General features: G+C 39.7%; 5 protein-coding genes across 19 annotated transcripts in view; 3 read left to right on the forward strand and 2 right to left on the reverse strand.

Annotated features, from left to right (window-relative positions):
* The first annotated feature begins 1,582 nt into the window (after positions 1 to 1,582).
* On the forward strand, positions 1,583 to 9,246 carry LOC494362. Of its 4 annotated transcripts, none has more exons than XM_026836070.1 (7): positions 1,583 to 1,944; positions 2,075 to 2,187; positions 2,552 to 4,382; positions 5,806 to 5,953; positions 6,348 to 6,615; positions 6,694 to 6,919; positions 9,103 to 9,246. In XM_026836070.1, exons 1-7 carry the CDS (start codon positions 1,709 to 1,711, stop codon positions 9,233 to 9,235), a joined length of 2,955 nt encoding a protein of 984 aa, XP_026691871.1. In that variant the 5' UTR covers positions 1,583 to 1,708; the 3' UTR covers positions 9,236 to 9,246. The 4 variants fall into 4 exon arrangements, with proteins under 4 accessions (XP_026691871.1, XP_002129747.1, XP_026691869.1 ...); XM_002129711.4 differs by lacking the exon at positions 9,103 to 9,246 and adding an exon at positions 7,822 to 8,620; XM_026836068.1 differs by having other exon boundaries at positions 6,348 to 6,919.
* A 3-nt stretch (positions 9,247 to 9,249) lies between these two features.
* Positions 9,250 to 16,358, forward strand: LOC100179664. Its single transcript, XM_002129599.4, has 9 exons — positions 9,250 to 9,350; positions 9,546 to 9,631; positions 10,732 to 10,827; positions 11,141 to 11,249; positions 13,037 to 13,180; positions 14,070 to 14,216; positions 14,367 to 14,494; positions 15,485 to 15,638; positions 15,916 to 16,358. The coding sequence occupies exons 1-9, from the start codon at positions 9,293 to 9,295 to the stop codon at positions 16,092 to 16,094; spliced, it is 1,101 nt and encodes a 366-aa protein (XP_002129635.1). The 5' UTR covers positions 9,250 to 9,292; the 3' UTR covers positions 16,095 to 16,358.
* Positions 16,359 to 16,384: 26 nt separating this feature from the next.
* On the reverse strand, positions 16,385 to 19,236 carry LOC100175683. Of its 4 annotated transcripts, none has more exons than XM_026836072.1 (6): positions 18,743 to 19,236; positions 18,481 to 18,689; positions 18,159 to 18,233; positions 17,900 to 18,084; positions 17,618 to 17,737; positions 16,385 to 17,429 (listed from the first exon to the last, which is right to left on the reverse strand). In XM_026836072.1, exons 1-6 carry the CDS (start codon positions 19,159 to 19,161, stop codon positions 16,947 to 16,949), a joined length of 1,491 nt encoding a protein of 496 aa, XP_026691873.1. In that variant the 5' UTR covers positions 19,162 to 19,236; the 3' UTR covers positions 16,385 to 16,946. The 4 variants fall into 4 exon arrangements, with proteins under 4 accessions (XP_026691873.1, XP_018668884.1, XP_018668883.1 ...); XM_018813339.2 differs by having other exon boundaries at positions 16,385 to 17,397; positions 17,586 to 17,737; XM_018813338.2 differs by having other exon boundaries at positions 16,385 to 17,287; positions 17,476 to 17,737.
* A 116-nt stretch (positions 19,237 to 19,352) lies between these two features.
* LOC100181991 (tRNA wybutosine-synthesizing protein 4) lies at positions 19,353 to 22,403 on the reverse strand. Its single transcript, XM_002129480.4, has 9 exons — positions 22,266 to 22,403; positions 21,999 to 22,179; positions 21,681 to 21,900; positions 21,471 to 21,597; positions 21,280 to 21,401; positions 20,906 to 21,210; positions 20,723 to 20,847; positions 20,031 to 20,659; positions 19,353 to 19,788 (listed from the first exon to the last, which is right to left on the reverse strand). The coding sequence occupies exons 1-9, from the start codon at positions 22,293 to 22,295 to the stop codon at positions 19,455 to 19,457; spliced, it is 2,073 nt and encodes a 690-aa protein (XP_002129516.1). The 5' UTR covers positions 22,296 to 22,403; the 3' UTR covers positions 19,353 to 19,454.
* A 2,020-nt stretch (positions 22,404 to 24,423) lies between these two features.
* Positions 24,424 to 27,178, forward strand: part of LOC100178102 (myoferlin) — a 20,029-nt gene continuing 17,274 nt past the window's right edge. For 5 of the 9 annotated variants that reach the window (XM_026835782.1, XM_026835785.1, XM_026835781.1 and 2 more), the window contains exons 1-4: positions 24,424 to 24,692; positions 25,706 to 25,758; positions 26,009 to 26,100; positions 26,831 to 26,924. In XM_026835782.1, coding sequence (XP_026691583.1) covers positions 24,605 to 24,692; positions 25,706 to 25,758; positions 26,009 to 26,100; positions 26,831 to 26,924 — 327 coding nt within the window. In that variant the 5' untranslated portion in view covers positions 24,424 to 24,604. The remainder of the gene's footprint in view (positions 24,693 to 25,705; positions 25,759 to 26,008; positions 26,101 to 26,830; positions 26,925 to 27,178) is intronic. The other 4 variants (XM_018813336.2, XM_026835786.1, XM_026835787.1 and 1 more) reach the window with 2 other exon arrangements.

Here is a 27,178-nt window from a genome sequence, read left to right on the forward strand (position 1 = left end):
GCAGATTATTTACCAATGTGATATCATATATAGACTAACTTTGTAACGGGTTTCAACCATAAGAGCGCTCGCGGGAAACAGTAACAGATGCTATAGCATTTAGTCTTTGTGCTTCGGGTATATGCGGTGTTTAGTATTATTTGCTGGATCTGAATTCGGTGCGTTGTGGTTGTAATTGGTCAGTCGTATACAGTAGGCCATGACAGAGCAGTTGCTGTTTAATTTGCATTTTATTAAGGCTCATACTGTAGGTGTAATAGCTATCGCATGTATAGCATCTGTCGCATTATGTACCAGCTGCATGTCCACTAATATATAAAATGTGCAGTGAAAAATACCCACTTGTGGAGAAAAGAATCATAGATGTCCAGAATCAGCCAGTGTACAGCGGGTGCTATTTATTTTAAAAGTTGCCACTGCAGGTGTCGAATATTTTAACGTCCTAAACAATTGGTAAAGTGATGTACGTGGTCATTTTTTTAAAGTTTTGCAGTGGGAGTTGTTGGGTATATCCAGAAAACCGATGGTTAGTCATCGGGTTATTCATCATGATACGAGGAAACGAGAATAAACAGAGAAAGTAGCATGAAGGTGTTAAATGTGGAGTTCTCCGCCCTCGACTTGTGTATGAAACGTTGGTATAGCGAATGTGGGATATATACTCCAACTCAGTCAGTTAGTTTGTATAAACAAATTAAATTTGCATGCATGTTAGACGGGCAAAGGTCTTGTTGATATATATTTTTTTATAAGTTTAGTCTTCGTTGTCCAACGTTATACTCGGAAAAATACCTTGCTCGAAGCGGGTCGTGTTAATTCAACTTTTAAAAGTTATTGTAGATTATTATATTTGTCTCAGTGATGTAACATCGAACTCGCATATACGCTGTTGTGTGGCAAGTATGTATATCATGGTAAACATTTATGATTATGTAAGACGGAATGGTGTAAAGACACATGCGTAACATAAGCTGGCAGGCAGGCAGGCTGTCACGGAAATTGAGTACTGTACAGTAAGAACTGGAGCTACCACGGTTTGTTCATGGTGTGTCGTATTTCGAGGCTGTTTCAGTTCCATTTGGTCGCCATTACGTATAGAATACATCTATAGTGCGAACTGTAACCCGGTTCATTCATTTATTCATTCATAAACTCGCATGCGAATTGGCGTTTCGCAGGAAGTCCGTGTCCGATTTGTTCGATTCAATAGTGAGGGCGCATTGGTACATTTGTATAAGCCGTATATATAAATATACTCAACACAATGCAGTTGTTTTCATCGTGGTAGCATTTAATTCTGCAAGTACCGGGGGATTTGTGGCTGAGCGATTAGCGGTCTGCATGCGTTGAACAACATATGCTGACCGCCCGTTTTCCACAGTGTTAATTACTTGGGGGACAGCGGGCAGGGCTTGTCCTGCTGTTTCAATAGCACTCTGATAATTGGACGCGCGGCTTGCCGTGTAGCATACAATAGAAGTAGTGAACGTCATTGTAACATCTTTACTAGAAAAAATATTTCGTAAACATAATTTAATGCTTATGATCATAGTGATGATAATAACCTTTACTTTGCAGGTAACGTAGCCTGCGATCATGACAACATAAACTGAAAGTTGCCGCTTGTTTTTGTCACTAACATGACTTTTCACTTATTGGCTAATGTTGTCACGTGCTTGTACCCTGTCGCCAGCACGTGCTCTTCTAAATGAACGCCCCCCAGTGCCCATCCCGACTCAACCAACAATCAGAGAACTGTCTCCTCCGCACACAGGATACAACCTCACTTAAATTACTCTTGGAGTCCTTTCTTAAACGCCACGGCACAAAAGTAAAGGCAAACAGTACCGAAACACTCACTGAACACCCGAACCAGGAGTTAGACCGACCCAGCAGCCTCCTACAAGGTCACACACAACAACGACGAAAACGAAAAATAAAGGAGTACGTTTTTTTACTTTGATTGAACCTTCTGTATAGTTTGGCCATTAAGTCATATCAATCTCGTGGTCATTACTGGCCTGTTGGATGCGCATACACGCACGGCTCTTACATTTGTTTTTTTTACATGCAGAGCTGCTGCCATTCATTCAATTCAATCGAAGCACATACGGTTAACGCTCGGCAGTTGGTTGTCGAGAAAACAGCACCAGCTTCGACATATACGTCGAGTCAACCGACTCACGGGTATGACTGCATAATACATAACTACAAAATTAGGCACCATGAATAGTCCATTCTAGCATACGCCACAGGACAATGCCGTCGGCGGTCTATAGTTTATTATGCACATACTGTAAACAGCGTGTTATAGAAGTCAAACGAATTAGTGATAAGTTGACACGGTAAGAAGTGTCTATAGAATATGCTGAACTGCATATTTCCGATGCGCTGTCGGTAGCACAGTAAAATAAACAAAGAGCGGATCTCGGCACGATTTGAATAACGCGTGTTCGGGATAGATATTATTTCGGCCGCCAGTTAGTACTGATGGTTGATAGGGTAAATAGCTTGACACGTGTACACAGACTAAACCGAATGTGTTCCACAGCGAACTTGAACGAAAACAACGACAAGTCGTCTTTTGTACACTACTTCATCAGGGAGGACAGTGCAATTGAGAGACGAGAGAAGCGAAAGCAACCAGACCCTCATCTTGACGAGTTTTCGAGCAGAGAGGTTAGACCAAGAAGATCAAGCTTCAACACCAATCCACTTTCGTCTCCGACATCGGAGGAAGATTTGGAGGTGGATTCGAATATTAGTTACAACTCTTCAATTCTGGACCTCGGTGACTGTCAAGGAAGAGACGGGCAGTTGTTTGGCCAACAGCGCGAACACCAAACGTGGGCTTTACCGAGAGAAATTGAGCTACCGCGTTTTCAGCACTTTACCAACCCAAATACTCGCCAGGCTCAGGATAATAACGTCTTCTTGACCTCGAGGGGACAACGAACAAAATTTCGGAGACACATAACTGTAAATTCCGACGAAGATACTTGGCTCCGTTCCCCTTACCACCGGCACCGAGAAGCGGTCCCTGAATACGCCGCCTCTTGCTTTGCGGAAGACCTGAACCGCGGAGGTAAACTAGAGGATAGCTTCTATAACATTCAAGGCCGGTCTATTAGTCGTGAAATAAGTTCGGTGAGTGAGAAGCTGTGTGCCTTGAATAGTAACGCAAACGCAGCGAGTGGTGGACAAACTGTGATTCAGGCAAACATTGAAGCGTTGCTTATAGACAAATCAACCGCGCAACGCAAGTACGACGGTATAAGCACCTGCTTTGCTACGTCACGGTACGTAGCGGAAGAATCTGACGTCACGGCGCCGTCCGAGAAGACGTTCGGGCAACGTACACCCGAGTCATCATCTGTTGGTACGTTAAAACACGGTGACGCAACTAAACGAAGTGATTGTTTACAGCAGTTTAACAAATCCGTATCTGCAGGGCGTTGGAGAAGTGTAAATTTAGGCAGCAGTGACAAATCTCTGACAGAAAACGAAGAAAAATACCTCAGCACGCAGGTCTATAAAGAGCACCAGGCCAGCCGTCCAAGCCACATTAACTGCAGAAAGCAAAAGCGTTTTCCTGAACAGTGTGATCGAGGAATAGCGGCTGAAGTCCGTTGTACCTGCCGAATTGCCATAAGTAAAGAGAAGTGTCAGCTCTGCCGATCTAGTAGCTCGTGCAGCAAAATCGAAACAAAACCTTTGAGATTGATTGGACTCAGGAGGAGTCCAGTGTGGAAAGCAGTGCAACCGAATCCGAAAAGCAACTTCGGAGATCGCCTAGAGTTGTTCTCTTTTACCCCGAATAGGAAGATTACGGCAGACGTATCGAGAAACGAATCTCGTGCTAGAACTGATCAAGAAATCGCGGGAAGAACATTAAATCGAAGGCACCATTCGTACTCGAATAACCGCTCGTCGAAATCCGACATCCCGACAAAAAATCAGAAAGAAGCGAACTGCTGTGACGCGTTCCGACTTCTTTTTGGCAACAGTAGTGCAACCGGAGAGGCCCCGTTGGTTCTGAACAAACTTCTGTACGCCGCACAAGCAGCGTCGCCGAAACGTAGCAACCTGGGTATCCTAACTTCCGACCAGCTTGACATGGGATGCTTCCACAGCGTTTCAAACAAATCCAAAGTCGGTCCATGCAGAACAAACATTTTTAGCGACGTACAAGCGACCATCGACCAATCCCCGACGGTAATAGAAGAATATTCACCGATTGTACTGAGGTACAGGACTCCCTACTTTCGCGCAAACGCGCAGGTGATCATGCCGCCGATTCGTCGGAAAGAAACCTGGACCGTGGGTTGGATTCAAGCGTGCGATTACATGAAGTTCATTAATCAATATGGGACCCTTGGCTGGTAAGACGTTTATTCATAATTGCTGTATATACGTCACCTCTTTAAAGTTGCGCTGGATATTAGCGCATATGTTACAGAGAAGTATTTAAATATAAGCAGAACAAACGTCATTTTAATTGCAAACGCGCTGAGTTGAACCCGCATCATTCACGCCACGAATTAGGTGGAACTGCTGCAAAGGCTCGTATATACAATGAGCTGATTTGCGCGCGCATATATACAGTTGTCAGATTTCATGGAACTTCCACGAAAACTGACTTGGGCATAATACTTTACACCCTGCAACCAATTGCCATTTTCCCAAAGCTATAGGCATATAGCTTCATCATATAAGCATATAACTTCATCATCAGGGCACGCTAAACAGGGGGTATTTTAGCATACTTCATTTGCGCCGTGAAATATGCACAATTTCAATTTACGTCATCAATCCGTTAAAGTTAACCAAATGAGTTCGTAATTGTATCAGACCCAATTCACGCGGTCGGTCTGTTTCGACCGGTAACGAAAAAACAGTTTAACAGGATATTTCTCACGTATTATCGAGACGTAACCTTTAACCGCTTGACTTTTTATGAATCAAACCTGTTGTGCCGTCGTTTCAACCAGAAAATGCATTTAATTTTACCGGTAAACGTGTTTTGTCCTTTTAACGACTTATGTGATCAAATCCTACGCTCTCTCAGTTTAACTCTCCAGTAGCTCATATATACGTGTGTCAGGTGTGTGATAGTCTCAATTAGGACTCCTGGATGCGTTTTTGTTTCGCATAATAGTGTGTATACGTTTCATTACACAAAAGCTGACGCCTTATAATGTATAACATGCGTCATTTATTGGCGTAAAGACTATTTTAACACTAGCCGCGCATAATATCATGACGAGTTAAAAATAATCACTCGAGAAATGTTACCTCAACCATACTTAGAAACTTAACCTAAACCCATGTTAGATGTTTCTGTGTTGAGGGCACTAACCCTATAATAGTTAATATATATACTGTACCAGAATTTTGGCCGTTTAGGTCTTGTAAAGCCTGTGACGTAGGCATGTTTTGATCTGTTCATCGTGCTGGCGAGGAAACTGCATACATTACTTCATAATGCAACGTCATATCCTGTTTTGCGAAGCTGTATTGATACGCTACAGCAATGTATATAAGCTTGCTCCGACTAGGGCGATTCGCAAGTTCATAGGCCTAATTTAAAATGCGGCTGGCCGGCCGGAGTGGGGTATAATGCTTCTCCATCGACCCGCGCATAAAAAATTAATACAGATAAATATTGAATGCTTAACATTCATTGTGATGAATACAAGCAAATCTATTCCTAGCACGCGAACGGTCATAATTATAAGTCATATACCTGAACAAGTGTTGGACAATCACGCAGTCGCAAATTAATTCCTTTAACTTCGTTTTTAGCTCCAGCTGGGAGATTCCTGCCTTGAAATCCGGCAGAATACCGGCGGTAAGCGACAGCGATGGAGTTTCGTATCCGTGGTACGGGAACACAACCGAAATTGCCACCATTGTTGGTCCCACTGATTCCTATAGACGAATGAATCTCACGGTTAGTCTTTTGGAGTATACAAATCGGGTTTCGTTTGCTACACTAGGCCACTCGTGTTATGAAGCAAAGGCCTCGTAAAAACAAGACTTTCGTGGAAAGGTCCAAAACATGCTCGCACTGTTTTGTACACACGATTTATACTCTCATATTCGGTCAACAATAATAAACATTAGGAGGTTTTCCACGAAGTGCCACTCTGGCGGTCTGGAGAACTCAGTGGCAATGTTTATTTAATTAGCACGAACTATAGGTACGTTTCCGAAGTGTGCGAATGCATTCTGCACACATATAGGCTATGTATAGCATCCAGTCCACAGTTAAAATCTATAATAAGCTTTGGTATTCAGTTTTTAGTGAAACTTGTACATTTTGCTATAGCATTCTTATTTAACAGATGAACGACAACTTCTATCCTTCAGTAACGTGGGACATTCCGGTCAGTGAAGGGACAAATGCGCACTTGACGCGGATCGTTCGGGACCAGAGTTTTATAACATGGCTCGCTGCTGTCAACGAAACTACTAAGGACATCATTGTCCTGAAGACAGTTCGTTGGAACTTCTACCTGGAGATCGACATCGACCCGACGAGGGAACTTGGCCAGCGAGCTCGCATTGTGGCTCCGCGGGCACAGAAACAACCGCTCGTTACGAACGGACCAGGTGACAAAAATAGGTTTCAGAGCCCGGTTAGAGGCCGGCGACGAGGAACAGACAATAATAGCAACAGCACGTACGTAGGTCAGATACCCATCAGCGCCCTCGTCCGACCATCCGCCAACAACGCTCAGACTCTGATTTGGCGACCGACGGAAAACCAACCGATCGTGGTCGTGCCAGCTAAAGAGGAACACCGGGACACGAACGAACTGATCTTGTTCAACGGCTGCTCAGCAATGCACGGAAAGGAGTCGATAATAAAAGAGATCTCAAAGCAAGAAGTGATTCAGTTACAACAAATGGCGAGGTGACGAAAGCCTGCCAGTAGACTGGATTCAAATGCTTCTAGATATGTTCCACAGGGCTTGCCACACTTGCTTGCCAGACGCTTCCCGGCCGATAACGAAGGCAGAAAGTGAATGGCTGCGAGCAATAAAATTTATTTGAGTTCGATCGGCTTACTCAGTCCAAGCGGTGGAGCTCGTGGCTGACTCATCGGCGTGCACTTATTTCTTTTGCCACGTTTTTTTTTTAGCTTCATCGTGCAACGCATGCTACGAACAAACGCATTATTTATTTTAGACAATTTGCCCCCGTTTTTATAGACCATTATATTGTGGGCCGTTTGACAAAACATTTTAGTTTACTTCAGTGATGCAAATCATACAGTATATAACCAGTTAGTTACGAACATTAGTGGCTCTTGCTATTCAGCTTTCTCTTCTTGTTTTATCTTTCATTTTGCACTATTCCTTTCTCCCTGTCTTGCCGCATTACGCCGCGCGTGCGTCCCCGTGTGTTTGTGCGATGTAACTGTGACTTGTTTCACCAGTCGTCAGGTGGCGCAAGAGTGACGCACGTTCACTCAAGCCGACTTGTCGACAACCTTGGTGAAATCTTTGGTTGTCGAAACTTGTTAACTGCAACGATTCCCGAATTATGGGGTCAGTCGTTATTATTCCAACAGTCCCAAATCGTTCGCTTTGCATCTGCGCACTGTGCTATCCCCTCCTTCCCCGTCGTCGATAATTGCAACACTGTGCTCGCGCGCCACCATTCGTCTTCGAAACTTCGGTGTCGCTTCCGCATGTACAACGAACACTCAATCCAAACACGTACATGCTGTATGCGCTTAGAGCACCACAGTGTCGCCCACTGAAATTAAATTTACTTCATTTTCGTTTAACTTTGCACCCTATACCTCGACAGACGCCGAACAAATAATCGTCCTCGACCGAGTGGCCCGGAATCCCCGTTATTTAAACGTTGGAATTCTCCCGATCGTCTTCACTAATTCATGCACAATCTTCAAACTGCACATCAAACCGCATTTCCCCTTTTTTAACCTTAGCGACGATTATCTTGTTTTATATCGTTCGTTCCCCAGTCTGTTCCGTAAAGGAAGTTCCAATCTACTATATTTGTGTTGAACGTTGTAAAACAATTGCAACGGCAAACTTTCTTATTTTGTTTTAAGCAGCGCCGAAACGAAAATCACCCATTTAATTAGGTCAGCTTTCTATATACTCTAAAGAAATTGCCGCATTTGGTTTTACTGTTCGTTTTGACATGTGCAATATGTGTTGAATTATTTAATCATTACCGCTATATGCGCCCACAGACACCTCGTCGCATGCTAATATACAGCAGGTTCAATTTTACTCAGAAATTCAAAGCAACCCAATTTTCCATTAAACACGTCGAAAATCCAAAACTTCCACCTGTTTGGCTTTTTGAAAGCTGGAAACGAAAACGCGCACACTTTTCCGAAGAGTCTGTTATTTTATTCATTTTCTCACTGTCGCTATGGAATCCAAGTTGTCCAAGGTCGATTGTTGCTGTTTTTATTACCACCTTTTGATTTCTTCATTGTTTTTTCTTTCTATCGCTATTTATTAAAACTGTCGCTATATACACAATGAGCCGATCCTTTTTTTATCCCGTTACCACTTATTTTCCGCGTTGTTACCGTTGGCTTATGCAGAATAAATACTACCGCGACCGACATCCGTACGTGCACCTGTGTGCTGTATGTTCCAAGATAGGTTATGCGGTAATGCCCGCGCTGTGCACCTGCGCATGATACGATCATGTGCGTTGGCGTTTACCAACAAAAAAATGGTTTCTCTAAGTTGCCAGTGCAAAGGAAATAAAGTTGAGACACAATAACACAGCATATGCCGATAATGCTTCACCGTAACATATGTAGTTTATACTCGATGTTTCAGTGTAGATTTATAGATCGAAATATATACGACAATTGCTAAAACATGGTATATCATTGACGATTTTATCCGATCCGCTGAACATGGTATATCATTGACGATTTTATCCGATCTAGGTTATATTGTCGTTCTTTTTAAAATACAGCTAAACACTCGCTTTTTGAAAACAAAATTTGCTGATATTCTGGTATAACTCAAAAAAACACTTATACCGGTTAGGACAAGTCGGTTCTATTGGTAACAACATGAACCGCGTTTCTCGCAGATCAAAAACGAAGATTTCACAGCAAAAAAACGTTCAGTTAAAAGATTGTCTTTCACATTTAAAAGCGGACCTTTCGGCGTATTGGGGAAAGTGGAGAAAAAGGCAGATGCGCGACAAGATAAAGAGTTCTTAACCACTGCCTGGTATCCTAGCGCGTCAAATGTGTTTGGTACACCGAAGAAGATAAGATATGATGAAGATTCTTTCTATTTTCGCCGTCGTGGTATGTTTGGGAGCTGTGGCAACAGGTAAAGAGGTAGCAATATAGACAGTTTTACGACATATTATTTGCAAATGTTTTAAATTGAAATATTGGACAAGACGCTATAGACGTAAACCATAACATGCGTTTTTTTTCAAAACAATGAATTATTTCTTTACCAATGAATTCTCAAAATCAGTTTAGCTTGTAAAGTACATCACTAATGTGTATTTAATCGCAGGAATACAGTGTTGGTCGTGCGACAACGCAAGAGGTCACGAAGAATGCGCGACAACTGGACAGTTAGTGCGATGCATCTCTCGATGGGTAAGACTATGTTTTTTACAGTTACAACGGAAGATTAACTATAGTTTGGCCAAACATAAACGCTGCTGTAGCGATTACAAGACCTGCGGCTACCAACTCGAAGAATAATTCTATAAAAGGCATATACATTACAAAAATGTTTATGTAATTTTGCTGTTATAAAACATGATGCCGCGTTCAAATGTTCATATGACTAGCCCAATGGGCATTTATACAGTAAGCACTATATACGCTTATAGGTATTACCTAACCTGTTGCTGGTTTGAGGGAATTTATAGGCCCAGACATTTCTAAACACGTAGTTTTACCACGCCAAGCCTTAGTATTTTGCCTTTGTGGGCTGCGTGGTTGTTTACTCGCCGTAAGGTGCTTGCTTTAATTACTTTATGTGCGAAGTAAGCGACCTTAGCTTAATTGCATCAGAAAATAATTATAAGGTGGTTTTGGGGACTGTGTATATAAGTTTAACATTGGATCATATACTGCTCATCGCGTTAAGCGCTTGAAATAACATATAGTAGGGTGGAAAAAGATGGGACACCTTTAGCGCATATTATCTAAATACCCTGATCGTGTTTTAAATAATTAACAAAGGTATATGGGAGTCGTGAGGATACAGTTTTGAAATCCTTTGAATGTTCTTTGTTCACCAATAAATGAAACGAGAAAATAGAATTAAAAGGTGTCCCATCTTCTCCTGCTCAATTGTTTATTTACACTATACGTATCTTGAGACAAGATTTGTTTCCGCACACACACCAATACAAAATAAAATGATGCAAACAGCGCGTTTATATTATATAGTAGTAAGTTGCGGTAAGATAATTTATGTTTTCATACTTTTTTATCGCCCTAAAAGAAAAAAAATGTTTCCAGAACTATAACCGCATCCTCACGACTCTACCATGTGCTAACGGTATCCATTTTATACAAAATTACTAAACTGTTGTTATGTATAAATGAATTTCGCCCACACGCGGCCTAATTCCGTAAACTTAAATAGACAATCATATATAACAAGCAGCAGTGGCAAGTGGTTTCAAAACTAAGGTTGTCGGCTAAATTATATGCTAGCAAACTTTAAGATTTTATATTTATAGGAAGTATGTTCCACGGTCGAACGGAGGACAAACAACGCATTGTTCGTAACCAAGAGATGCAAGCAGAGACTCGCGTGTGCAAACGGCGTGCGCCAAGTAAGTTTCCGATAACTACATTTATGCTTTCTTTCCTGAACCCCTGCGTTGGTGAAAACAAAAAATATCTCTGTTGTCGCCTGGTTTAGGATGACAATTGTTGTAAAAAGGGCGATAGACAGAAAACCATGCTTGTCTAAAATAGCCTAATAAATGATGTGTCACACGGTGATACCAGACTACACTTGGCACAAAGTTATCCGTCCTAAACGTGCGCGAGTTCAGAAGCGTGAGTTTGTAAATAAGGCTTACTCACGCGGTTTAATCCCTGCCTGTGTAAAGGTTATCTCGCTAATAACGATAATTTTTTCAGAATTACAACAGCCCATTCAGCCCGCAGTGTAACCTCGATGGATTGGTGTCAGTTTGCCGGTGCTGTTGCAATGGAACCGAATGTAATAGGGACGCTACATGCGAACCCGGTCAGTATATTTATATACTTTAACAAAGACAGTTTACACGCGTGATGCCAACATCATTTAATCCTGGTAAACAACATCGAAATATGTGTTTAAGAAGGCCATTGCGCCGTAAATCGGAAGACTATTCGCCGGTTAAAGCCGCGGTAATTTTGTCTGATCCGTGACAGCAAGACAACGGATTAAATTTGTGCTAAGACACAAGACTCTGCCGTTATGTCAGTCGATAGAAAGTGTTGTAAGAAATATCACGAAAATCAAACAGACTTTTGTAAAAAATGTCACGAAAATCAAATGAACTTGCGACTATTTCTCAAAGCCAAAAAGATACAACGAAAAATGAAGGTGACGTTCACATAGACGTGCCATGCACATGTCACTCGACCGTCTGTTGTTTGACTGTGATCGATACACAAGCCATCCCAGTTCGTCTGAAGTTTGACTAAAATTATCCATCAAATAAGTTACAGAGCAGTTGGGTTTTCCATGCTTGATAGCGACATGTTATACATTTCAAAATTCTGGTCCAATGACCTGATCAATCATTTGCTTAAGTATGCGTATATACACGCAATGCCAGCAATGTAAAAATCGCCTAAATAGCGAGAGAATCCACGGGCGAGTTCAGGGGTGGCTTGCATTGTTGAAGTCAAAAGAAGATTTTTTTCTGTTTATAAAAATAGAAGGAATGCGAACGAATGCAACGTCATCAACTTGCAAGTCATTGTTGAACTCAAAAAGTTTTCATGCATAAATGTGACTTTTAAAATATATTATAGACCGTTATTAATCTCCGAATTGCGACAGCGCCAATTAGAGAAACAACGCAAACGAAAAGTTCATGCATGTGCCAAGCGATGCCAACGAAGGCTATTTTCTGCACATGACCTTTGCCTATGTAGAATGATAGTAAAGAGAAAAGCACGTTCTGGCGATCTGGTCAATATGGTCATTACTATCAGCACAAAGTAGGGGATTAATTAAACAGTCGCAGTGGTAAATCATTTCCAATGACAAATACGCCGTGCTTTGATAAGTTACCGAGGGATAGTAAACAACGTCTGCATTCCAAGATGACCTCAATGATGCCATTTATCCATTCCAAGTAATCCTCTCAAAAGTTAAGACCCAGCCAAAACGATACAGCGGTTTGCTTTTAATTTTTGCAGATTCGTTGCAAAGCCTATGTGGTATTTTCAGCTAAAATCGAAATTTCACGAAAACAATGAATATTGTAAGTTCATGCATTTCCAGGAAACGGTTGCCTGAGAGCTACGGGTTATGCAAACGCGTTCGCCCTTTGTGCGTGTTTACCGTTTGTAATAATCGTCGTGTGGTGTGAAATGACGTCAAATATACGTGATAGACTGCTAACATGTGTGGTTAATAGCAAAAACTTAGGCTCCGTGTTTGGCTGTGTTCTTATTACGTGTTGCGACTGTGAGTGGACTCACCACGTGGTAAAATACTTCTGTACTATGTCACCACGGACAAAAGATTAAAGCGGTCGAATTTACACGACGAACATATCGATTTCCCCACAAAACGTGAGGATTGTCTAGGGGGAGTGGCTGGTTTTGTACGGGCTGCCATTATGACGGCCAATTGCGGCAATATGTATGTCGCCAAGCCATGTTTTCGTGAGTCCCTGAAATTATTCCAAGCAACAGACGTTCTAGAAATAAACAGGCGAAATAATGGCAGACACATCCGGTAATGGTTGAAAAAACATTGCCTTTGACTATTTTTATAAGGCGGGCGTGAGAGTAAAATGGGCTTATATATTCCAGCCCGTCACGTCGACTACAGGTGCCACGATGAAGGAGGACTCTGCCACGAGTGGCGTAACCATACCTGCCTTGGAGGCTACGTGACAGGCTTGTGCTATGGAAATAACGGACGGCGATGCTGCCTTCCATGCACTCCGGAAACATGTAAGTTCATGCTATAAAAATCATTTCAATCCTGTCCAATTTCTTCGGTATAATTACTTAGTGTGGCGTGACAAAAATATACGTTTAAATAAAATGGTAAAAGTAAAATTAAAAATAATACAAAATATTAATGGTATTGTAAAATAGAAACTTTATTTTAATTTTTGGGTTATTTATGGGTTGGAGAATACAAAAGCTACCGCCTATAAGGTAAAAAGAGGCAAATCAATCACACAAACGTATATTGTTGAGCATAACAACCCAGTCAGCGATGGAGGTTTCCCACTTATTGGCCAATATTGCAAATGCAACATGGCTTAAAATTTGATATTATCACTGCTCGTTTAAAGCATCATTATCGGCTAAGATGAACAGATAAAATAACTGTATTCGTGTATGTACATTAAAACTACTGCTATAGCAGTATAATAAGGCCCAAAGTCTGTCCGATAATAACCTTAAAATCCAAGGGCGATAAGTGGAAACTTCGTTAAATGTGACAACAAGATACGTTTTCGCACAACTGGTGTTAGTAAGAAATGAAGCCGTGCATTCTGTTTGCTAATTTCGATTCCTTGTATCTGATTATTTTTTTGTAAAGTCGTGATCGGTTGGAGCGACTGTATTTCGAAATCGCAATGCACCTAACACGATACCACGCTTCCAACATCCTGTGCGTATATGTTGCGGACTAAAATTAACTGCTGCAATCCTCAACACATATTTAGTTCAATTTGTTTTTTTTAAAAAAAACGTCTTTCCAAATTCCAATACAACTGCAATAACAAAAAATACCAACAAAATGGATGACAGCTAGTGTTTTAAATTAAACGGAATACGTTACTAATTTCCTCGTATTGATTATTATATGACACAATATTGTTCACAGGTCCGGCGGCCCGGGACGCTGTCCAGCAAGATGCAGTTTGCAGAGCGGAAGGTGGAATATGTCTTGGGATTACGAATTTTTGCGATGGTATTTACTACCCAGGAAAGTGTGGAGGACCGAACGGCAGACAGTGCTGTAAAGAAGCAGGTATAACACGTACATTAGAGATTGGTACCAATAACTCACCGTGAAAGTAATGTTTGCTGATATGTTTGTCGAAAAATATACAAAAACGTATTGGTTGCTGATGGACATGCCGTTAAAAGGACAAGAATGAGAAGTATTTGTATTTTTTAGTGTGTACGTTGCTCAACTATGCCAACACCAACGTAAAACCAAGAGGTGTAGGAGCAATACGCATTGACTCCGGGTTCAAGTGGGCCTTAAACAAAATGAACGAGTGGGCGAGGGCGTGTCGTGTCAAGGTAATGGCTCAGATAAACAAACACATCGCCTGCTACGTGTTGTTTTAGGATCTCAAAACACAGAGGCTAAAATAACATATTACCTGTGAAACTTCTGACATTTTTTAACATTATCATTACTTACTTTAACGATGCCTGTTATATATTCTATACTGGTAAGCGCGGGTAGTCGCGAGCTGCCGTATTACACCCCAGGGTATATGTTAAGACGGGTATTCAGAATGTAGAAGAACAAGTTTTCGTATAGCTTATCTAAAAAAACTTAGAACATTTTAGAATGTTTGCCTGAGTTATAGGAAGGTGTTACCAAAATTTTCGTCATTTAATACTCTACCGGTCTGTATTGGACATGTTCGAAGACGACAGTAACATCACTAACATCCGTCAATATATTTGTGTGTCTGCTGACCATGTAATATCACATATAAATAAATGATTGTAACTTATAGCATTGCAAGGCTGGAAAACAACAGTCGTTATAACACGGGTGTTCCGATTCATACAACTCATGCCAGCTTAACTATTTTTTAGATTTTTTTATATAGAGGGCATGTGTTTTAAATTAAGAGGTATTTAATCCGACATATTCTCATATTAATAGTCGAAATCAGACACGACCTTCAGGTCGGTAAAGTTAAAGGGGAAAGTTCATGCAAATAGAATAAAATTGCTTCCAAGAAGTGTTATGTTAATACTTTGAACGAACCATTCGATCATTAATTCTTAAAACAGATTTTTACGCCGGATTTTGGATTAGAGCATATTATTCTTATTTAATATTTAAAATGTCACAATGTAAACGCGTTTTAACTCATTTAAAGGCTTTTGGGATATTTGATTAAAATTAACACCTTTAAAGGCTTCTTGGATATTTAATTACAAATTAACTATATGAGTTATCGACAAAATCGCCACGAAAAGACAAAATTATAATATTAAAATATCTTTAGACAGCATTGCGTAACAGGAAAATAAAAAAAACATTCTTAGGTTCAAGTAACAAAGTCGTTTGAACTAATTACGGAAACAGACGGGAATTACCAACCCATCGAACCAACCATACCAAACAATTATGCGGTTGGTCATGCTGTGGATATTGAAGTCGACACAACTATTGAAGTTTGTGATGGACCCTGCTTAGCACGTAAGTTTAGATTAAGGTTTTATTATAAATTGGTTATTGTGTTTTAAAGTATAACGTTTAAGCTTGATCGGAACTGAACTGAATGTAACTCATTTAACCTGACGTGGCGGGCAACCACATTTGTTACGACACGAGTGTTTCGTTTCAGGATAGAACTATAATGAAGCGTGTTTTAATGTTCAGAATAAGTTCAGACTTACGAAATATACAGTTTTGCTACTTGGCCGTTGTTACCTTTTATCAAATACACAAAAGTAACATTAAAATCCTATCTAAGGTGGTAAAAACCCAGACGCCGTATGCTTTCTTAAGAAAGTTTTGGAATATGGATTACACTGGGGTGGAAAGGGAAAATATCAAAACCCAAGTCGAATCGACGACCGTCTCCATGTTGTCAATCCAAGGCAATGGAAAAGACAATTCCAACAACTGCAGAAAGGCTGTCAGGCCATCTAAGCAATTTAAATTGCCACCAGTGCACTGTACAGTATGTGTTATGCGTTACGACTCTTGTATTTTAAGTTCATGCACGGTGGTGGCGTACCATTTTTTGCTTCAATCGCGCTATGTTTAACCGTTGTAAAATACTGCCGACGTTCAAAGGTATTTAAGTGTGAGGGGTATCACATAGTATAGCAGTGTTTGTGTATTTATTTGCTATGCCTCCGCTTTTGTGTAAAGATGTACATTTGCTTTCGCCATTAAATTGACGAAGACTAACTGAGACCTCTGAAATCGAACAAGTTCGAAGAATTATATGTTTATATTGATGTTAAGTTATGACGAAAAAAGCTTGAAAACGCATTTGAAAAAGTACGTAAACTTGTTAAACAGTTACGTCGATGCAATGCATCCATATACAAAAGAAAATATAGTTTTGTGGGGTAAGATGGGACATTTTTATCACATAACATCCAAATAACCTGATCGTGTTTTAAACACTTAACAACGGTTTATGGGAGTCGTAGGATACGGTGTTATAGTTTTTCAAATGTTCTTCCCCCGCCTTACTATGTCTACGGTACTCAGCAGCAAATTATACACAAGAAAAACGTTTGTGGTATAATACTCGGACCTCGGACGGTGTGCTGTAAAACCAAACCACTTTGTACAAAAATGACAAGAGGTCGACAAACTCACATTAGACCAGGACGCTATCTCCTAAACTGGAGAATCTAAATAATGGAGTGATAGAAACATGCATTACGATCTCTAGTCTGTAAACTATATATCTTAATCCGCCATGAATACACTAAAAGCTCTTTGCTTTCTGCGGAAAAAACTTGACACTTTTTAGAAAGAATCCCATCACACTACGTGTCCAACCCTTTCCATTAGATTTTCGTATTGTCTCTGTATTGCATCGCCCATGTTACGATCCATCGCACGAGCACGTGCCATCAAACTTTGGTATTCTCGCACAAGCTCTCGAACCTTGATTCTGTTCCCAAGGTTCATGGAGTTTAAGCTCTGTCCGTACAAGCACTGTAGAAAGAGGGCGAGTCGACCATCGTCCGCAATGGCCACAGGTCGCAATCGCTGTAACAGACCATCAAAAATGACTTCTGCTTGAAGATGGTTTCCACAGTTGGCAATCGTGGTTGCACACAAGCTTCTCACAGCCTCTGCTTGCATGTATTCGATGGCACCTTGGCAATCGGTAAAAATCGAGTTTGCTATTTCAATAACCTTGTCGCGCAAGGTGGCAACCTTCTCCAAGGGCGTTATGCTCGAAAGCACATCCATGTAGACCCGCAGCCTCCTCTGCTCGATACAGCGACGTACGATGACCATGATGCAAGTAAAGCAGCCTCTGCTTGCATGTATTCGATGGCACCTTGGCAATCGGTAAAAATCGAGTTTGCTATTTCAATAACCTTGTCGCGCAAGGTGGCAACCTTCTCCAAGGGCGTTATGCTCGAAAGCACATCCATGTAGACCCGCAGCCTCCTCTGCTCGATACAGCGACGTACGATGACCATGATGCAAGTAAAGGTGAGGAATGAACGCCGTGGAAAATCTTCCTCGGCGTAAATCTTTGCAACCTCGCACAGTTGCGTTGCAGTGGTGTGATCAGATTGTTCATCGGTTTCAATTTGCTGTACCATGATATAGAATGCGTAAGTAACAACATTGCTGAATTGATTGGACCCAGACCACAGGCTGTTTCATTCTATTATTGATAATATAAACGAATATTGGTGCTTTCCATTTACTACAGACATTCCTCTAACATACCGTTGTATAGTTAGGCCAAATACCTTATAGCCTTGAATGTACAAGTCAGCTCCTTCAGCTACTTCGTTTAATTTAAGTTTACACAGGGACAGCTTGAGCATGATTACACCGGAGTGCCGTCCCTTATAAGACGAACGCCTTAGAATATTCTCAAAAAACGGAATTGCTTTACCGTACTCTTTTCGGCTCCAGTAGTTTTCCGCATCCTCTGTGATCGCAAGGTTAAATTAAGACATTAGACTATACGTGATACAAGCCAAAATGTCTTGTGAATTCAATTACCTTCCTGAAACGCAAACTTTAGATCAAAATTCTCGAAATCTGTTGCCTGTGTTGTGGATTCTGTAGCAACGAAATCTGAAGAATCAATTTTAATTTTAATATTTGCTTAACCTTAAAGAGCTCCAATGTAATCTCTATATAGGTTTCATCTGGGATGTAACAGCCACGCTTTTTAACCAACACGCTTCCCCACACTCTTTATTCATAGCATGTTTTACCAACTGTTGTTTGCTGTCGATTCCCTTCTTTTTGACCTTTAAATAACATGATCTTCGCTATCGTTTTTAAAGATATAAATATAGATTGTGTTTTGTAATCTTGCCTGTTGTAGGTTTTGAGCTACCCGAAGCCCCAGGTGTTGGAGCTGTTGTCGAAGTGCTTTGTGTAGTATTTTTAGATAAATCGATATCATCGTCCAAAGTATTTTCCGACCTGACTGACCCGCGAATATGCTCCGTTTTATCGTTTTCGGAACGGGCTTTTGCAGCTGGTTTTCCGGTACGCTTTTTTGGTTTTGGTGTTATAGTTTCGCTAAAAAGCAATTATTATGGATTTGAAGCAAGTAATTCGTGAAAGTAACCTACCGGATTTTCAAAGTCAGTTTCAACCCTCTAGCGCTACTTAAACTGTCTGGGAAAAGCGTACGTGCTTCGTCATTGATTTCCTCGGCCAATTTACCAGACAACAGTTTTTCCTTCATGCTGTTAAACTCGGAGAGAAACGAGCACAGTTCAAATTGAAGCGACTTTTCATCAGTTAACCCTTCGTATTTAAACGTGTGTGCTCGTGGGTACAGTTTGTAAAACACCAAACACACAGCAGCTGCTGTTCCTGCTTTGTTAATAAACGCTTCCATCAATTCGTCTGTTATTTTTTGGTTCCTGACTATTGCAGTGTTTATTTCTTTCATTTGTCCATTCCATTCTATTTTAGCTGGCACCTCTGTTACACACTTGTAGTTAAACGAAGCAACAACTACGGCTCTGCCAATTGGTACTTCCATAACGCTGTGCAAGAACTGCTTGATACTGCTATAAACTAGTATGCGGAACTAAGCACACAACAGACAGACTAGAGAAGTAGAGAACACAGCGGTAAACCGGGTGGTTCCCCGGATTCTCTCCCTTGGTGTTTGTTTCTAACAGTAGAAGTGAAAAGCTGCTGACGTATCCTATAATTCCAGTGACTAATATATTATTATTCTATTCAATTTATACCAGCAAAATCCCACATTGTATGTACTCGAATTATAAAATACCTTCCATAAATACATGCACAATGATTGAACCTAATTCATTACAAAGCAAATTGCACTGTTAATGGTGCAAAGTTAAAAGAAGTTCCAAAAGAAAAACAATTCGAGCCACCACCAAAAACAACCAGACGACATTCTTTCTCTTTCAATAACAACGCACTTGTGTGATCAAGCACTCGTAGAGGACAATTGTTGTACATGCTTGCAAGTGAAATTGTTCGAGTCCAAGTCTGTGTTGGCAAATGAATGACACATATGGTGTTGCAAGTTCCATCACCTGCCAATTCCACCCCACCAACAAGCAGCAATGTGTTGCCACCCACAATATGTGAAGTGTGGGAATAACGGGCTACAAGTGCAGGCTGGATATCTAAGCTGTATACAGTGTAACATATCAACGCACAAAACAACAGTTATTCACGTTCACAGTGGGCAACAAAATGCAAGGATTACAGAACGACAAGTTGCATTTAACCATAAATTTAGTATTAAAACTTATATACTTAAAATTTTAAAATCGATCGCGAACATGCTGAAGAGATTTTACAACTGTTTTCATTCAAAACAGCTTGGCCTATGCGATTTTACATAATGTATAAATAGGAATTACAGCTTACCTTGAAATTGAATGGGAAGCACCATCAGAAATTTCCAAAACCATCACATCATTTAAGGGTTTCATGTTTTCTCCCAATCCTCCAGAAATAATGACCTTTTCAGATGAACCAGACAACCATGGAACTATAGAGTGAGAATGCCTGGGCTCAAAACTTCCTGGATCCATGTTAAAAAGCTCCCAAGTAAAAGAAAGCAGGTCAAAGCACCAGATATCCCCAAACACCTTTGAGCCATTTCTTCCACCAATAACAACCATCTTGTTTTGTAATATGCAACTAGAATGTCGCCAGCGAGATTCAGGTAAAGAGCTGGATTTTGGTTCAATATTGTATTGACTAAAAATGAACTGTCCATTCTGTTTTCCAATACTGATAGACCTAATAGAATTGGTGCATGAAACAGGAGAGGTTCTGCCACCAAACATTAAAAGTGCTTGTTCGTTGGTTGTGGTTTGGTAAAATACCAAACTGGCATGAAGTGGAAATGAGAGCTTATCAGTTGTGGGTTTACAAGTATGAGGCACTGGGTTTAATGGATCTATGACAATCAAGTGTGGTAAGCGGGAATGAGGTGCAGATCTCTTAGTTGTTTGTTTAATTGGAATACCATATCCTCCTGCAATTATTTCCTAGAAGGGTAAAACACAGAATAAATTCCAGAGCCCAAGTAAAATTAACTCAATTAAACACACATAGCTTTGTTGGGCAATTGTACACGAGGCCATGCAATGTCCATGAAGTTGCAGTGGTTCCAGTGATTTGCCGGACTCAATTATCTGTGCTAGATCCGGATCGATTCTTGTCATTTTTGGGAACACTGAAAGTAAACGTCACAAATAAAGCAAGAAAACATGATACATTAAAACGTTACTTACTACAATTATAGTCAGTCACACCAAAAGCATTTTGACAGACTTCTGCCACTTCACTTGACTTGGAATTGGTGCTAAATAGAATAATGTAGTGCAAGCACATCTGATGCCAGCCTTCAAATTCATCAAACATCTCAAGATTTTCGATTCTTGTACGCTCAGTTTGCGATATGCAGTTGGTGTAGAAAGTGTGCAAATTAACTGAAGACAAAACTTTAAAGCCGGCAGTTTTATGTCGCAATGTATGGGATTCTTTGGTGGGGAAGGCACATATTGAAAGCAGAGGACTACCAAGTTTCTCAAAATGTCTAAAAAAAGTTAAGTATGACTTTATATGCAGGTTTTATATTACAACAACTGCTATTTTTAATCAGTACCTCCGCATAACTAGACCAAAGCCATCTTGGGGGAGAATTTGCTCGAAAATGCAGAGAAATGCATTGCTGAAGTTGTGATTTATCCAACTTATTACTTTTGATGATTGACTTCCAGTCAGGTACTACAACAAATAAAATAAAATTTAAATTTCACTTTGAAAAATTAGTATCACATACATGTAAATACATACAGCAAGAACAACTTCAGAAATGAACAGCGTTGGTTGGGAAAAATTGACGCCAACTTCTGATAAAGCAGAATGGAGCTGTGGTCCCATGTTTCGCAGATCATGACCAATAGCAGCATAGTTTTCTGTCCTGTGCATGATAGTTTATTTCATGTGCAGAAATGTGTGAAGTGTATGTTGCTGTTTATATCTAAATTTATTTATTTTTCCTACCTCAAAATAATGTTTTGACTTTGTTCATTTGAGAAGTCGCTCTGGTATAGCCCAAATTCAGTTCCCAAGCTTATTTTTCTCTTCATTACTTCAGGAAAGTCAATTTCTACATAGACCAGCTCTTTTTTTAGCTTTTGTGCATATTTTCTTGCCCAGAAATACCTGGTATCAAACCCAGCACCAAGGGAAACAACTTGCTTCACATTACATTCAAGGTTACCTGAAAAATAAACATTTATACAGATAGTGTATAACAGTCCAAATTCATGCAGTTTATAAAGGTAGAAGTTTATTGCAAAGACAGAATAAGCAACATACTTGACAAAAAAAGTTCAAGCACATGTTCAATTGCTTTGCATCTCAAGTAGTAACCACGGTTTATGAGTGCAGACCTTCTTTGTGGCTTCTTCACAAAATATTTTAAATACTGATCATCTATGTAGTTGCATGTTGCCATTGACAGCTTACTCACAATACTGCTGTCATTGGTTCCTTGAACCTATTAGTATTAAAAAATCACTTATTAACAGAATATGTGCATTACTAAGAGTTGTACATTTTACAAAGAGAAAATAATATTTTTACCTGTATTGAATTTGATTTTACCCCTTCCATATTACGAACTATTAAATCAAACGTTAAATAAAGTATACACACACAGCCACGCACTACGCGACGTTGTTAGCAAATTAAAATTCTCTGCACTGGGAAATACCCTGCACAAACACAGCAACACACCACCAGAAAATTAAAATGATGAACGTATAGGGTGGTTTTCGCGATTAATGGAAAGTTTATCAAGCAGCCCTGTCAATTTTATATATCTTATACAATCATTCGTTTAACCAGAGTCGGTATTACCCCAATACTAATTCACAGATTAGTTTAAACATTCTTTATGAATGTAATACATTTCGCGAATGGAGAGTTACGATTCTAGCATCGTATACTGAAGTGAGTACTATGATTCTAGTGTAAAGACATACAGCAAAGGATCTGATATTACGAAAACGTAACGGACAAAAATTAAGTCCAACCAGCTGCAGTACCAGATACAAACGTTGTTTATGTGAATATTTAATTTGTAAGTTCGTACCGGAAGACACTTCTATTTAATATGACAAAGATTGGGTGCGGTTTAATGCTGACTTCGACAATACGTTACATTATGTTGCCGCAAGAGGAAACAAACGGTCATAGTTATTAAAACAATACACATATTTCTGTAGACGAAAAAAAACTCCTTATAATCTACGGATGGTTCGATAAAAAACTTTGTGTAAGCCAACCCATATAACATGGCTAATGAAAGATGAAACACTTGTGTAGTGAAGGCGGATGGTGAGCATGCTGTTGGTATAGGAATGATTGACAGTCCATGAAACTGTATCCGCAGTTACGCAGCATTCTTAATGTTCTTGGTTTCCTGAATAAGAAGAATACTTGTAAAGACGAAAGCGTACAGAAACTTTGCTGAAGACAGTACCTATTTTAGGACCATATAGGATCTGTATATGGTTAGGTCGCTACTAACCAGCAGGAGGTAAACCAAGAGCGCGGTCGACCAAGTCCCCGCGGGGCAGCTTGCACTCTGCAATTTCGTCAACGGTTGACAAGTTGAAGTGTTAGTCTTGTGGAAGATTCATCCAAGCTGATTTTGGAGGTAATTCGGAAAAGTGACATACAGGTATTAAGTGTGTGCTGCGCACGACGGACCTGGATTGTTTTTTCAGCAGCGATGTGCACTTGCGTAGATAAGTAAAGAGCAAAAGTGTTCGGTTTGCTACAAGCTCCTTGGTGTTTAGATAACGAAAATCGAAAAAAATATACATGCGATAAAACAGTCTTTCTATAAGAAATTTTACACTGGTTACGTTTTGATCGGCATTATAGGTTAAGGTGAAAAAACAGCGCGCTCTCTATAAAGGACTATACATACGGTTGACTTGTGCGATTGTTTGATTCATTCGCAGGGGCGAGAGTCAATACAGGTGTATAATTGTAGACCACATTGACGACCGCCCAAACGCAAATACGAGAGCCACGGGGAGGCATTCACGTTTGCTTCAATAGTAAGAGGTTGTGCGCACAAACTGAGTATAAACGGGAGACTTGTATGTGTATATCCAGACCAGTTAAGGCACATTTCGCAAGTCGTATAGTGTTAGTTGTGTACGTTTAAGCGAAAATTAATTTGTTGTTTAACGAAGCGAATACTGCTTCCTTTTTGGCTGTAGCATCCGGTGAGTCATTATGAGATTTGGGTAGAAGTTGAATAATATTTCTTCAACCAAAGAGCAGACGGATTGGATTCAGATAAGGGATTATTGAAGTATAGTTAGAGATGAGAAATAGGAAGTGGCATCCGATTGTTTGTTCTGTCAGGAATTGTTTTCCGCCCGATTGTGTTTACGCCCGCTTTCCTGAATGTGTCACGTCTTAGCAGTGCTGCTACTGCTGAGGGACGAAGAAATGAACCATACGCGAAGTTAACAGCAAGGAACTATAGTTTCTTTCTAAATTAACTTGATATCTCCTTCAAGACTAAGAACATAAGTTACTCGCTTTTATCTTTGCGTATGGTACGTTTAACATTTTAACATGATGAAAAGACGAGTTAATTTAGATAGAAATGAATTAATTTGTGTAAATGAATCAACGCGTTAGGTCAGTTTATTTGGTCAGGATTCGAAATTTGAGACTTTAATTGAACCAATCACAGTTAAACAGGTGTCACTGTTTAAACTTCTGGTTTAATGCCTAATATATAATCGACTTCAATTAACATTACAGCGCATTTGGACCCGACAGGTAACTTCGCGAGTCATCAGTATATCCTGTGCTTTAATGAAGTACATTGCGTGTATATAGATGCTGCGATAATTCAGTTTTAAATTAAATATTGTGCCCGAACTGTGTGCAGTATGCCTGATGTGAAAATCATAGTTAAGAGTGCCGAACTGAGCCAGGAGCAGAAGATTAAGTCTCCGTTCGTCACCGTCAGTTTTAAAGGTAATGTCGACAGCACTCTATGCATGGGTACAAAACAATAAATATATAACACAGGGAGTCTACGATCATACGTAATCGGTAGTATAGTGGAGTGGGGTAAGATGGGAACATTTTGTGTGTTTTGCCATATTTCTTTGAAGTGTTGCCAATTAACAAAGGAATGCTAGTAATAATTCGTGGTATCACCCGAAAAATCACGCATTTTTAGTTTTTAAGTATTCGACAAAATGTTCTTAAGGGTTCCATCTTTCCCCACCCTACTATATGTAACTAATGTAAATATGGAATATGCAATTGCATGTGTATTATGTAACCTATTTAAAGTCTTTGTAATCCGAGCCGTTTTGATAGTGCTTTGTTCATTCATAAGGGACGGATGTTAAAAGCAGTAAAATGCGTGGGTTGAGGTGAAAATAACATCCTTAGTGTGTGCTTCTACTTTCAAACCCTGCCAAATTACACAAATTAACTTTTGAATTTTTTTCTATGCCAATACCCAGGCACTTTAAAATATTATGTACGGGAGTATAATACCAGCTCAATATTGAAGTCGCGTGTGCTAGATTCTATTGTCTCAAGGGATCAGTGATTAGTTCAAGGTTAATACAGCGCAGCGTTGCCTTTATTGCGATATATATACAAAGGTATACAGCATTAATTAAAGGAACAAAGTACGTAGTACGACCCGATGGCGGTACTAAAGATTAATTTCAAACCGTATAGCGTACAATAACCGGATAAAGGTAAATCAGAGCTACGGAATAACAATGAAATCAAATATTTATGAAGCATATAATTACATAAAGTTGTGCGTATATGTGCTTTTAGGGTGGTTCGCACTTTTGTTCTTTGTTTATTGAGTAACTAAAGGAGAAAGCAAATTCTTCGTCCTTGACTGGTTAGCTGGTGAGGATATAAAACTTTTAATATCTCAACTTGAACGTGATCCCTGTCACAATTTTTACAAGCGCTTTAAAACTAAAATTATTAACAGCCTTTTGTTTTTGGCGCAGGAAGTTCGAAAGATACAAAAACTTTGAAAGGAGTATCTCCGGCGTGGAACCAGGTATGTTACATGTTACAACTGTAAAAGACAAATTCGATACGCAAGCGACGATATATGTGGAAAGACAAAAAAATGACATAGTTTTTGATAATATTTTGAAACCGCAACATTTAATAATTACGTTGGTATTAACGTGATTGCGGCGTAGCCAATGTTATGCGTATCCTGGATTACCATATAGAGGTAATATATAGTAATGCTGTAGTTGTGTTGGTATATATATTCATTTTATTGCATCTCAATTCGACAGACGTTAGTGTTTTCCTTGTCTACTACACCGTCCGCATCGGAGCAAATTAAATTTGAAGTTTATGACGACGACGGGTTTCTCGGAATCGACAAGTACATACATTATATTAATATATAGTAGAGTGGGGGGAAATGGGACACCTTTTCATACTATTTTCTTGTCCTGTTTAGTTTAGTAAACAAAGAGAATTATTCATTACCGTATTATCACGACTCCCGTTGACCGTTGTTGATTGTTTGAAACATGATCCGGATATTTGGATATTACGTGCAAAAGATGTCTCATCTTCCCCACCCCTATTCTACATTTGTTAGATTAATATTTTTCACAAATGGTATACATAAGTCTATATAAGTTATACATGCTTTATTATGTTATTTGTTTATTACACAGCCGCTTGGGTAAATAGTTTCTGAGTGATAACTATGCCGGTAAAATTAACACGGTACAATTGCCTTGGCAACTTTTTCATCATTTTGGTAAAATAATACCAACGAATTCGCCAATCGATGTTTCAATAACTTTTTCTTAAGAACCAAAGAACGACTATAACAAGTATTAAAAACACAGGAGTCGAGCAACCAAAAACGCAGCTCTGCAATAATGTAAACATAGTAATAGGATGGAACTTTAGGAGTTGCCTTGATAGCTTCCTATTCCTGCAAATTACCGAAAACATATCCGCAAAGAGTGTCTTAGTAGCATTTTAATTGGCTGCTGTGTGGTACTGCGCAGTATGTGTATTATGTACGGTGTATATCAGTAGCATGACATATAGTTATTTGGTTACTTTTCTGAAAGTGTGACTTCCTGTACTTGCAGGTTTTTGGGACGCGCAACTTGCACATATAATGCGCTTAAACTAAGCAAAGAAAAATCACTAAATTTAAGGAATAAAAAGGACGCTGTAATACCGGTAAGTGCCAGTAATTAATAATAGGGCTGTTACGAATGTGTAAAAAGGTATCTCCTTCGCCTGGTTATTGTGTTTGATAATATTTATGAACAAACAGAATGCACCAAGGATATCTGCACACCTTTATTGCTTTTAAATGTGCAAAACTCTTAAGTTGATTATGCTTAAAATGACATTATTTAACCACTGTCGTCTTTTCCCCTTAAATTAATGATTATAACTTATTTATCCTCGTGTGGCGGGAAACAACAGCC

The sequence above is a fragment of the Ciona intestinalis genome, chromosome 9, assembly GCF_000224145.3.
Source record: "Ciona intestinalis chromosome 9, KH, whole genome shotgun sequence".
NCBI classification, from domain to species: Eukaryota; Metazoa; Chordata; class Ascidiacea; order Phlebobranchia; family Cionidae; genus Ciona; species Ciona intestinalis.

Coding starts and splice junctions, on each gene's coding strand:
- LOC494362 (XM_026836068.1), top strand. CDS start 1,709: ATGAACGCCCCCCAGTGCCCATCCCGACTCAACCAACAATCAGAGAAC. Junction 1,945..2,074: donor CGAAAACGAAAAATAAAGGA/GTACGTTTTTTT, acceptor TTTTACATGCAG/AGCTGCTGCCATTCATTCAA. Junction 6,920..9,102: donor CAGTTACAACAAATGGCGAG/GTGACGAAAGCC, acceptor CGTTTCTCGCAG/ATCAAAAACGAAGATTTCAC.
- LOC100179664 (XM_002129599.4), top strand. CDS start 9,293: ATGATGAAGATTCTTTCTATTTTCGCCGTCGTGGTATGTTTGGGAGCT. Junction 9,351..9,545: donor TTTGGGAGCTGTGGCAACAG/GTAAAGAGGTAG, acceptor ATTTAATCGCAG/GAATACAGTGTTGGTCGTGC. Junction 10,828..11,140: donor GTGCAAACGGCGTGCGCCAA/GTAAGTTTCCGA, acceptor TAATTTTTTCAG/AATTACAACAGCCCATTCAG.
- LOC100175683 (XM_026836072.1), bottom strand. CDS start 19,161: ATGGAAGTACCAATTGGCAGAGCCGTAGTTGTTGCTTCGTTTAACTAC. Junction 18,085..18,158: donor AAAGTTTGCGTTTCAGGAAG/GTAATTGAATTC, acceptor TTGCGATCACAG/AGGATGCGGAAAACTACTGG. Junction 17,430..17,617: donor TCACCTTTACTTGCATCATG/GTCATCGTACGT, acceptor ACTTGCATCATG/GTCATCGTACGTCGCTGTAT.
- LOC100181991 (XM_002129480.4), bottom strand. CDS start 22,295: ATGGAAGGGGTAAAATCAAATTCAATACAG. Junction 20,848..20,905: donor TGTGACTGACTATAATTGTA/GTAAGTAACGTT, acceptor GTTTACTTTCAG/TGTTCCCAAAAATGACAAGA. Junction 20,660..20,722: donor CAATTGCCCAACAAAGCTAT/GTGTGTTTAATT, acceptor TTACCCTTCTAG/GAAATAATTGCAGGAGGATA.